Source organism: Photinus pyralis, unplaced genomic scaffold, assembly GCF_008802855.1.
Source record: "Photinus pyralis isolate 1611_PpyrPB1 unplaced genomic scaffold, Ppyr1.3 Ppyr1.4_LG2, whole genome shotgun sequence".
Taxonomy (NCBI): Eukaryota; Metazoa; Arthropoda; class Insecta; order Coleoptera; family Lampyridae; genus Photinus; species Photinus pyralis.
The window spans coordinates 24,391,011-24,403,000 of record NW_022170403.1 but is presented as its reverse complement, the minus strand read 5'-3'; the positions used below and the strand labels follow the sequence as shown (position 1 = coordinate 24,403,000).

The following is an 11,990-nucleotide window of genomic DNA, read 5'->3' as shown; positions in this document are numbered from 1 at the left end:
GTTTCTTTGGCTTTGCGTTTGGGTTGAATACGAGTGGGTTGTGATAACGTGGTGTGTTTCTGTGAAGAAGGAGTTTTTTGTTTTTTAATTGTATTTATGGTGTTTCTTTGTTCCTGAGGTCGTATTTGTGAGGTTGCTTGGGTTTTTGGTGGAGATATTGCAGTATTTTGTGAGCCTGTGATGCTGTTAAGGTTTTTGAGCTTCGGTTGTATACGAGTGGGTNTGGGGGTTAAAGTCGTGTAGTCCCCCCCCCCCCCAAATTTATTTTTTCAATATCTTTTTTTAGGGAAATGTGCACACGAAAACTCGAAGTATGCCTAAATGTGCTATCAATGTGCAAACGAAGGAAGTACACGACGTTTCATTATTTTGAAGTTGGAGGTCTAACTTCACGCGGGTCTTTTGTCTCATATAAGGACCTTACGGGAAGCAGTTTAGGCTAGACGAACCTAATGCTGCTAACGAATTGTAATAGTCAAAAAGTATTCAATAATAATGATGAAATCATTGCTATGCAAAACATTGTAATACAATTATGTGAAACGTTGATACGAATGCCAGTGGTGTTAGAATTTCTGATGGTGTGTGTATTTGTTGTATATGAGGTTTATATTGGGCGAGTGGTTTTGCTAATGACTACTAATTGTGAGTATAAACAGCATTCCTACTTCATAGGAAATTGGTTGGTTAGTAGGAATCAACGATCATATAATTTTCTTATTCCGTAACTAGGATGTTGATGTAATCTACTTATTTGTCAACATAATGCAAATAATAAGATATGTACCAAAACCATGCGGTAGTATAATTTAGTGTGGCCGGTGGGAATATTATATTTAGAGAAGCGTACTTATATGTGGTGTGCAAGGTCGGGTACTGTAGCATAAAGTACCTTGAAAGTATTTGCATCGAGTGTGATTTAAAACTGGAAATGACAGCGATTTAGAGATGCACGATGGAATAGCAATTTTACCACTCATAGCATTCGTTATTTGTAGGATTTCTTTATGCCTACATTGCTTGAGGGACTCATCCATGAGGGACTTTCCATTTTTCGGGAAACCAATTCAATGACAACTGAAAATCAGGTTACGTACTCTACCTTTAGATAGAGCAGGACGTCTATTGCTAAACGATATGAGAAATTTTCTCCAATTCCAACTTTCCTTGATTGAGGAGCTGGCGTTGCAACAGGTTGCAATTATTCAGTTGGTTCAAGGATTTATTCGAAAACGTTCCTTTCTTTGGTTATTCGGAGACCTAACTAAATAATTGGGTGAACGTGATGAAAAGGTAATTGAATTACAAGAAACAAAATTGTCGTATATAAAAAAGGTATCGCTTTTGGGTTACAGATTCCATCATCAGGCTCTTAGTCTCATTATAGGTTATACTTTTCATTGCTTTCATATATTAACATTTTTTCTTTGACTGAATTGATGTTGGATCCTGATGTATATTTGATGAAACCGGTTCAACTTACACTCAGGCCGTTTTTCTCATTCTGCGAGGTTTCTTTATTTGTTGTCAAAAATCAAACCTCCGTTATTTAATTTTGAAGTAAAAATTTCAATAATTTCAAATGTTCAATAATTTTTTACTGTTAGTCCCAAATGACATTCAAATTTTAAATTTAAAATTCAGGAATTAGAACAACTCTTTCCAATCATACCGTAAAAGCATTGTTGAATTTGGGACTTGATTGGGTTACCCTGAGATAGATCATCTTTTGTAAAACTTCTATTTATTTTCAGAAACAATGGCCTTTTGAACACCAACGAATCTTCTACTACCCAATTATCTTACTATGAAGAAATGAGTTTGACGAATCTTTAACGACTAAGTGCGCACGATTATAGGAGATATGAGTTTTGATACTTCGATGAGACTGGATGGTCCGCTGTCCACAATGCGAGCCGGCTCCCTATCCCCAACTTCAACTCCAGAAGAGCTCGAAAGGAGAGCGGAAATTCAAAGGAACGACTTGCTCCTACACGAAGCTGTGATTAAAAATGATACTGATGCGGCGAAACGAATTTTGAGGGATCCAGTCGATATCAATTCCCGAAATAATGTAAGTTTACAATTGATTGCCGTTCTATTGTGCTCATTGAAGCGTTTCTCTGAGCGAGTGCAGATGGCCCGTACGTCAATTTAGATAAATGTGTTTTGCAGTATGGACGAGCTCCGATTCATTGGGCATCGTCGCGTGGGAATACAGATATAATGGAGATGTTAATAACGAACAATTGTGACACCGAAGCTAGAGATAAGGTAAGATTGAATTAATATCAGAAAATATGCAACTTATTGGTAAGTATAGGTATGTACGAGTATATTCGTATTTATTCTTTCGCGGTTTCGCTGTGCAGAAATAGTTTAGATCTGATGTGAATAATCACTTACATTTACACCAGGTTTCTCTGTGAACCACCTCCATTTTATTCAATTTTGGCAATTCAGTAGATAAGAAATCCGGGAAAGGAACTCAAATCGGGAAATCAAACATATGCTGATACGATTGACCTTGCTTACCCCAATAAATGGGTTCCCACATAAATACAATAGAGAATAAATGATATATTAATCAACTTTGAATTTGCCGAGAATATGTGATATAAACTAACCTATAAATAATGTTAAATATTGTAAATAGCGGAAATATAAAAAATATGCTTACCTAGATTAAGTTTAGCAACACACAATTCACGTTAAGACGTTTAGATAAATAATTTCGGCAATTTTACCTTGAGGCCTTATGAATTTCATAAAATTTCAACATCTTTCGCAAAATTGGTACCTGTCATTCTAACGACAAAAGCAAAGTGACATTTTCTTCAATCCCAATGCGACCAGATCACATTCTCTATTCACACCCTGAAGGCGCAATCAGTTTTACACTCCTATGGGTACATTCAACGAGATAAACGAGCTTGGTTCGCGGCTTTGTCTCCATTCTCGTTACCAATTTTGCCGGTGAGTAAAGGAAGGCTTCCTAGGCTAATAAATATTTTTTTGCAATTAGTTGCTTTATAGTCAATATGTGATCCTGCCTGCTTCGGCCTTTCCTGAAACCTCTTTTATGTATTTTTCTACTACATTTCTCAGCTTGCCTTCTAATTGTTTTTACTTAATGGTCTCTTTCCGTTATCGTTTTTGTGGGTTTCTCTATCTCCATACGGCGCAGCACCTCCAAAACTTCCTTATTATTTTTTGTATCTCTACTGTTTGTATTGTTTAGTAATAATAATATGTTTTTTTCTGATAATGCACCCCAATTTTGCGGCTGCTCCTTGTAGTACTCCACTACATAAAAGTAGACGTCTCCCTTTAATATTTTTTGTCGTCAATCAAACAAAATTGACACTGTACTATTTTGTTGAAAAGAACAGTTTATACAAAAATATATATTACGAATAATTTGTTGCCAATGACATAGCTTTTAAATATGACGAACTATCGACAGTTTTTGTAAACGAAAAGCGGAATGTTAAGGACGGCAATGCTAAATAAGTTTAGTGGGAGTTACCATGTGATGGCGCTTCAATTAATAAAGCTTAATTTTTTTAAAAATCTAATCACACAATAGGTGTCACTATAAATGATATTAAAAGGTATCATTAAATGCCGTACTTTTTATAATGTAGCCATTCTGCAAAAGATGGCCCTCCTATCAACCAGGTGTTACAGTATCTGATACAATGTTTACAATCACAGTACCAGACGTATAATGTGACATAACTGAATAAACAGAGGCTACTGTAAAACTGCTAACGTAGGAAGGTTATTGTACTATTTATATTTATACCTTTCTTTGTGAGTTTACCATCGTCGACTTTCCGTTTCACTTGTGAAATTTTGTCTGCAGCCCGCGACTTAATTTTTTGTGGCGGACCACTAAAATGTATAAATTTCCCTCAAATACGAAATGTTTACAACATCACTACTAAAGTTGCATACAAAGATGTTATGCTAGTTGAAGTGTGACAGCCCTGCTCTAGGAGTTTAAAACGAAACAAAGCATCGAAAAGTGCGAAAAAACGGTGGGAAAATATTCGCAACCGGACATCTAATCGTCAATGTCCAACACTGAAGATCAAGATACCTTGCAGCGGAGATACATATTATACATTACATTATACGAAAACCGTTTAGAGCGCTTTCGCAAAGTAATGAATAATATATTATTTCAGCTAAGGTCTGATGATGAATTATAGATTCGAAATCGATTACCTATAGTAATTTTAAAGTAAATTTTTTGAGAAAACTCGTTTTTAATCTACATAAACGTAATGAATATACTCCTAAAATGTTTACAGGAGGTACTTCTTTGCACTCCATATACATTATACAGTGTGTAAAGCGATGGGGCATACAAGAGGGATTTTTTTTAAATATTGACTTATGAAAAAAATTTATTCTTCATGATATTTTTTGCTTGCTTTGAAAGTACCAATAACGTTTCGATAATCTAAAATTTATTTATAGAAATCTGGAAAAATAATAAAATTAATTTTTTTTATTGAAAGTTATCATTCTACATTATAATTAAGATAGAGTATTGCTATCAAACCACAAACAATCGAAACGTTATTGGTACTTTCAAAGCAAGCAAAACATATTATGAAGAATAATTTTTTTTCATAAATCAATATTTAAAAAAAAATTCCCTCTTGTATACTCCATCGCTTTACACACTGTACATATACAGGGTGATTCCTATAGTACCTGCCACCGTTTGGGAGCGTATAGGGGGTGCATAGGGGAAGTCTTTTCATATAGGACCAAAATAAGGGCGCCAGAACCAAATTTATCTTCTGGAATTTCACGCCTGTATGTAGGCAACCCAACCGACCGATGTTTCGCGCGGAGCGATGCAGAGCGAGTTAGCGCGAGGAAGCGACATGGGAGGGAAGGAGGGAAAACGACAGTCAAAAGCAATAACGTTTACAAGTGTTCAACGTGGCCACCGTTGTTCTCAATGCACTTCCTACATCTAGCCAACTATTATTATACTATTGCCATAGTGTTTATTCACTTGATACGCGTCGTTGCAGACGGGATTTCGTGGGTTTAAACAAAATTCTGATCAAGTGTCAGCCACACATCGCCGCCTGAGATCGCTCCGTGTGCACCGCCGGCCGGTTGGGTTGCCTACCTACAGGCGCGAAATTCCAGAAGGTAAATTTGGCTCTGGCACCCTTATTTTAGATTTCCGACCCCAAGTGTCCTATATCAAAATACTCCCCTACGCACCACCTACACGCTCCCAAACGGTGGCAGGTACTATAGGAATCACCCTGTATACTGACACATACTAAAATGTGTCTCATTTATCATTATTATTTGGGCCTTGATGACTTTTCGGTTCGTCTGTATGGCAAGACCTTATTTTAGGTATACATAAAAATAGCCAAAAGTAGCGTGAATAATTTGCTTATTCAATGGTACTTAGCTACTATCATGCAGAAAGAAAGCTCTTCCTCAATTCCTCGAATGCACTTTCACGTCGTATGCGATTTTTGAAATTTTTGCGGATTTCAATGCATTTTACCAATTAGGTACGACCTCGGGTACGACATAAATAAACTGCACCAATATAGACGAGTGACAAGGTCACTTCCGGTGGACGAGTATCGACCGAAAGTTAGTCACTTGGCCATTGACCTATTACTCAAAACAGAACTGTAAAATTCGAAACCGTTCGCGTTATCAATTATGTACACAGACGGACGGGCGGACAGAAAGTGCAAAATCATAAACTCACTTTTTGTCGCTCGTTAATAAACGACCTCTTAACTTGAAATCAAGTTAGCACCCCCACTTTTCCCGATTGAAATTTTATTAGTCGCATTAAAATCTATGAATTATAGACTAATTTGTACCCAAATTAGATTTTCACTGTTTAAACAATTTATACATTATTTAAACAATTGTTCACTAAAAAAGGGCAATTCTCAAAATTAATCAAAAGAAATGGAACGTAAAAATTAAAGACTAATTTGTACCCAAGTTAGATTTTCATTGTTTATACAATTTATACATTATCTAAACAATTTTTTTCTAAAGAAAGGAAATGCAACATATAAATTAAGGATTAAATACAAACATTTTTTTCTACAACTGTCAAAAAAACGTGTCATTTTCTGACGGATTTCGAAACGCGAAGTACTAGATTTTTAAACGGTTAATTAATAGGTAAGGTTGCTATTGACAACGTGCGCGAAATCGTCAACAGTGAAAAAAAGTATTTCGCGCACGGGAAAAAGTTGAACTTAAACAGCAATTTAATTAACAATCGGTTCAGTTGTAGAAAAAATATTGTATATAACGCTAGCGCGAAGTTATTTCGCGCATTTGACTGCGAAATTGAACTTCGCGCTCTTGTTATATAAATAACTATTTTGTAAACAAATTATATTGTTAGGAAGTCGTCTGAGCCAGGGCGCAAGTTGGGAGGGAATATTGGGGTCGAAAGAATGCACTCTGCTAAATTAGTAACGATCCTCGAGATCGTTTATACTTGTGTATTGCTGTCTGCATATCTGTCCGTTTGTCTGTCTGTACATGCGCACAATAACAATAACCGTATAGAAACCCCTGATCGCTTTGAAAATTATTAAACACCGTCTCAAGAATATAAGAAAGGCGCTATTGTTTTTCAGCGACGAAAATGCAAGATTGCGGAGAATTTTTCTAAGGGCTAGAATCTTCTTGCATTATACAGCGTATATTTTGAATTCATGCCAGGCCGTCTTTAAATGCTTATTACGTCATAATCAGGTTTCTGACGGATACAAATTCTAATGTTGTGGGTACAATTTGTCTTTAATTCATACGTTCCATTAATTCTGAGAATTTCCCTTTTTTAGTAAAAAAATTATTTAAATGATGTATAAATAAAATTGTTTAAACAATGAAAATTTAACTTTGGTACAAATTAGTCTTTAATTCATAGTTTTTGATGCGAGTAATAAAATTTCAATCGGGAAAAGTGGGGGTGCTAGCACACCCCACCTTGGAATCGGATTTCCAGCGGAACTAAGCGGGTACAAATTATAATGTTGTGGGTACAAATTAGTATTTAATTTATACTTTCCATTTATTTTTATTAATTCTGAGAATTGCTCTTTTTTAGTAAAAAATTGTTTAAATAATGTATAAATTGTTTAAACAATGAAAATCTAATTTGGGTACAAAATAGTCTTTAATTCATAGTTTTTAATGCGACTAATAAAATTTCAATCGGAAAAAGTGGGGGTGCTAACTTGATTTCAAGTTAGCACCCTCACTTTAAAAATCGGTTTTCCGCCAGAACTAAGCGGGTACAAATTCTAATTTTGTGGGTACAAATTAGTCTTTAATTAGTTCTCAATTATAGGCATATGTTTACTTGATTTGGGCAAAGTGCTAACTTGAAATCAAGTTAGCACCCCCACTTTAAAAATCGGTTTTCCGCCAGAACTAAGCGGGTACAAATTCTAATTTTGTGGGTTCAAATTAGTCTTTAATTAGTTCTAAATTATAGGCATATGTTTACTTGATTTGGCAAAGTGGGGGTGCTAACTTTATCGACCAAAATTGTGGCTTTGTATAGGTGCAATTGCAGGCATAAGAAATGATCACTGATCAGTAGTATAGTAGGTATCTCTAATATGGCACATTAAAAAAAAACTCTTCGGCGAGAGGTATGAATTGTGATGATCTAGCCGACTAGCGCATTTATCAAAAATTCAAAATGAACATCTATGAAAGTATTACGATATAAAGTCGTAGGAAATCTAATACATTTTATATAGGTTCCACAAGGAAGGAACTTACCAAGTTCATCCCTAATTTTTTTCGGAATGATTAAATACTGAATACTGCACAAAAGCGCCAAGTAGATAGTGAAATTTAAGTCATCTAACATTTTAGACATTAGGTAGGTAAAATGGATATAAATCTGTGATAGCCTGTATTTTTTAAAGGGCCCCGCTAAAACAACTACATATGCTAATAATACGTAAGAAATTACACACAGCCCAGACAGCTTCGATGGCGTAATTTGAGAATGATGCTACTCGTTTGTTATTGACCTTGGTTTCATTGAATGGCATGAAAAAACGTGAAACAAACTTTCAACGCGATGCGGTTGTTGCGACATCTATTCAAAAATAGCTCCACTAACCTAGCTGTAAAATGGACGTCAATCATGACGTCATGATTTTTTGATCCTTTTGTTGTAAATTTTGGGCGTACGATGTATAATTAGTCAACGAAATTTTGATATGTGATTCTGTATGACGGTGGCTACCCGCTGAATAGTTTTTTTAAGTTTCAACGTAAACTTTTTTTTCAAATCTTTAATTACTATTTACAAAGTAATTATAATGAAAATTTGATTGGAAGTTATTTCAAGCACTAGAGTAACATGTGCCTTACAAGACTATGTCTTTTTTTATTCCCGATTCGACTTAGTTTTCGTAAAAATTACGACGAAAGTTGAGTATAATGGTGCCACCTACTCAACTAAAAATTCGATTCCCTGCTCTTAAGTAATATGTCTTTGATAATGGTTCAATTAAGTCACGATGTAATCGCGTTTTGTCCAACTTTCGCCTAATTGTTCCACTCATTTCCATATGACCCTTGCACGATGTATATGTACATAAAAAATCAAGAAAAGAAAATGGCTGTATTGATTTTTCATTTATCAGTCACAGAAAAGCTATCAGTATTGCTGTAACACTAATGTAGCACTTATACCCATCCCTCTTATTTGTAGAGCGATTTTATTGAAATGTAGTATTATAATCTATATCTATATAATCTATACAATAAAAAGAAACAGAACACAATACGAAATACAGTACCTATACAATTGTTTAACTGTCAACCAAGTTAAATTCGTCAGTCAGTTTTATTACATTTGGGCCAAAGTTGTTCTTATTTTTCAGTTTTATACCTACAAATCAAATTCATGCATAATACGCTGTTCTAAGGAGCAACGTGCTGTTAAATTTATTCTGCGAAAGAGAATTAAAATCAAAGAAAAGCCAATATTACGGTTGCGAACCAATTTATTCACGTCCAATGTTTTATAATTTACGTAAAACTTAATTCTATCCCGACAAAGATTGCTATGGATGTTCTAGTTTCAGTATTGAGTCTGCACCGTAACTATTAAAGAAAAGTAAAAGAACGATTTCTCTCGGCAACTAATCCTTCAACCATATTTTATTTTCAAAGATTTCTTAAGAAAAAAATTCTGAAGATAAATAATTACAGACTTGGCGTCATCCGCCTATACTCTATTCTTGAATAAAGTAGGTAGCTGTTATGCGATAAATCCGTGCTACTAATCCTAATCCTCAAATTTCTTTCGTAATTTAAAGAGTTTGGAAAGCGCTTAGTTAAATTTTGTGCACGGATTTTCAAGCCTTTGTACACAATACTGTCTGTACTGTTTTGAAGTTCCAACGTTTAACTTTATATTGAGTTTTTTCGCCGGCACCAAACTCAATTTCAACTCTCCTTTAGTTAGAATATTGGGTATGCTTTCGCTTAGTTCTCTACCCAATATTGAGCGTAATGCAATTAGAAGTTTACGATCTATAGAAGTAAAATTTTAATCTCATTTATGATGATCAAGAACGTAAAAAATTAAACTTTTCAACGTTATGTAATGTCGTCAATTTTCGACCTAAAAAATGTATCCATTCTCCACCAATTTTTTTGATTTCTACTCGTGGCAATTTAAATTTTAATTTTTGAATTATACTACTGTTGTCTCTGTTCTTTATTCCAATATACTAAGAATTTCCGCTTTTAACAAACGAAATGTCTTACTATTACTACATTTGTCTGAATCATCAGTTTCTTGTAGTAAAACATCTTCGCTAACATCGTTTTCTAACATAAAATCAAAAATATCTCCAGTTATAGAACAGATATTTCCTCAAACTTCTGTTCTAAAGAACCCAATGCAGTGCTTATTTTGGATCCCGTCATTAATTCATTTTCATAAGAATAATCGCGAAATGTCATCTAATTAATAAAGCAGTTCTAAATGTAAAACGTTAATTATTAACACGTAAGGTCATCTTTTGTGTTTCAGTTGAAGATAATTTCTATGAAATCAGACAAATTTTTAAACACAAAGAATAATCAGTCGTTAAAGTTAAAGTAAGAAATCAATAAATGGGTAAGACGTCGTTGGTTAAATGCATTTTGTTATTTTCCATACAGATAAATAATTGAAAGAAAGAATGCAATGTATATAAGAATCGCTACCAGAAAATCTGCATAAAATCAACACAGATAATACATATGGTTTGCAAAATGTGAAATTTTTTATACCTACATTATCTACCCACTCTGCAAAACAAATCTCTAATAAAAAGTTATTTCCTCTCATATGAAATGTGCTCTTCATATCTGCTACAATATAAAATGAAACATAGTCCGTGTATGTGAATTGCTAACCGTATAAAATATTTACGTTTAAGGGTAGACCATCAAAACTGCTTGTAGTTTTATACGTTCGTTCGACATTTATTAACTTTTTTAGTACATAATGCACACGCATCAATAAGGATAACCCCTTTTTATTGCTAGTTACGCGACAATGCACTTGCAAGTACTTTGCCATTATACTACGAGAGATTAGGAGAGTTTAGCTTTGAGGGGTGTTTGTTTCTTCACAAGTAGTTAACTGACCATCACCTTCACGCGGAGAATATTATCTACCCCAACGAATACGTCAATCCTGAACAGTAAATTATTGATTATTGAATGGTAAGGATAATGAAATATTTATTTACAGAAATCCCTTTACAAATACAAACCATTTATAATTCCCAAAATAAACCTAAAATCTTTAATGTGGAAAGACCACATAAGACAACACAATGCAATCAGTTTACACCCCAATGTGCACAATAAAAGCCTCATAACAGAGCTTTAAAAAATTACAATAATCCCAAAAACCCACCAACCGCACAAGTTGAAGATGCATTACGTAATATGCTACCTGCGTAAGCTAGAGGTCTCATTATAGTAATTAACACACAGGATTGTGCAAGTCCATATACTGGGCGATTCATGAGAACAGTCAGTTACTCGCATGCTTTATCTTATCGTTAAAACCATACAATATTTCAGCACAAAATAGTTATTGTATGTACTATATAAATTGCTCTATCACATGTCTCGTAAAAATCCTTACGGAATATAGAAGTTTAGGGAGTAAACGATTCAATATTGAGAGCAGACCTGTATTGTTCAATCAATTTTCAAAGTCCAACTCAAAAAAAGTGCAGCGAACCTCGAGATGGAAAAGGGAATTGACCACGGCTAGCCAGGAGAAACGGATCTTCCAGTGAAACAACCACCGAGGTATTTACAAAGGTCTAATAATTTTAGGGCACCAGGCGTGTACACGTCACGCCAAAAAGTAAATAAAAATATAAACTAAAGATAAAATAAGAATACAAGCTTTGTGAATCCTCGGGCACCAGTGGGTGTAACCTTTGTCTTGGCAAAGAATCTACATTCACATAAAAGGTATTTAATTGCATAAAACAGTTCTGGACAAGGTACTTCACTAAATGCAAATGTTCAGCACAGCTGATTACTTACATAGAAGGTAGGTAACTTAATCTAATCTCATTTACAGACAGGCACAGGACAGGAAGATACTAATGGAGTTATCTCGCATTAACACTAACGACAAAGGCAAAAGATAAATTAAACTGCAATTTACAGTTGATTGGACAGTAGCAACATCTATCTTCATGTGTTCAATTGCAGAGCAATTCGTCACGATTGTAGCAAAAAAATACAATAACGGAAGACACCACAAAAACTATTATAGTTTACCTGCACTTTGGCAGCTGATTCGATAATTCATATATTGAATTTTAGAACGTCTGATCGTAAATACCAAGCGTTATATGAGTTTCAGCCCAGCATACATATCAATTATAGATTGATCAATGGTTTATTCC

The 11,990-nt window shown here is 34.5% G+C and overlaps 1 protein-coding gene across 2 annotated transcripts in view; it reads left to right on the top strand.

The window, feature by feature from the left end:
• Positions 1–287: 287 nt before the first annotated feature.
• LOC116164318 (ankyrin repeat and death domain-containing protein 1A-like) overlaps positions 288–11,990 on the top strand; it is a 35,469-nt gene continuing 23,766 nt past the window's right edge. For both annotated transcript variants that reach the window (XM_031478481.1, XM_031478480.1), the window contains exons 1-3: positions 288–1,293; positions 1,755–2,074; positions 2,176–2,274. In XM_031478481.1, coding sequence (XP_031334341.1) covers positions 1,865–2,074; positions 2,176–2,274 — 309 coding nt within the window. In that variant the 5' untranslated portion in view covers positions 288–1,293; positions 1,755–1,864. The remainder of the gene's footprint in view (positions 1,294–1,754; positions 2,075–2,175; positions 2,275–11,990) is intronic.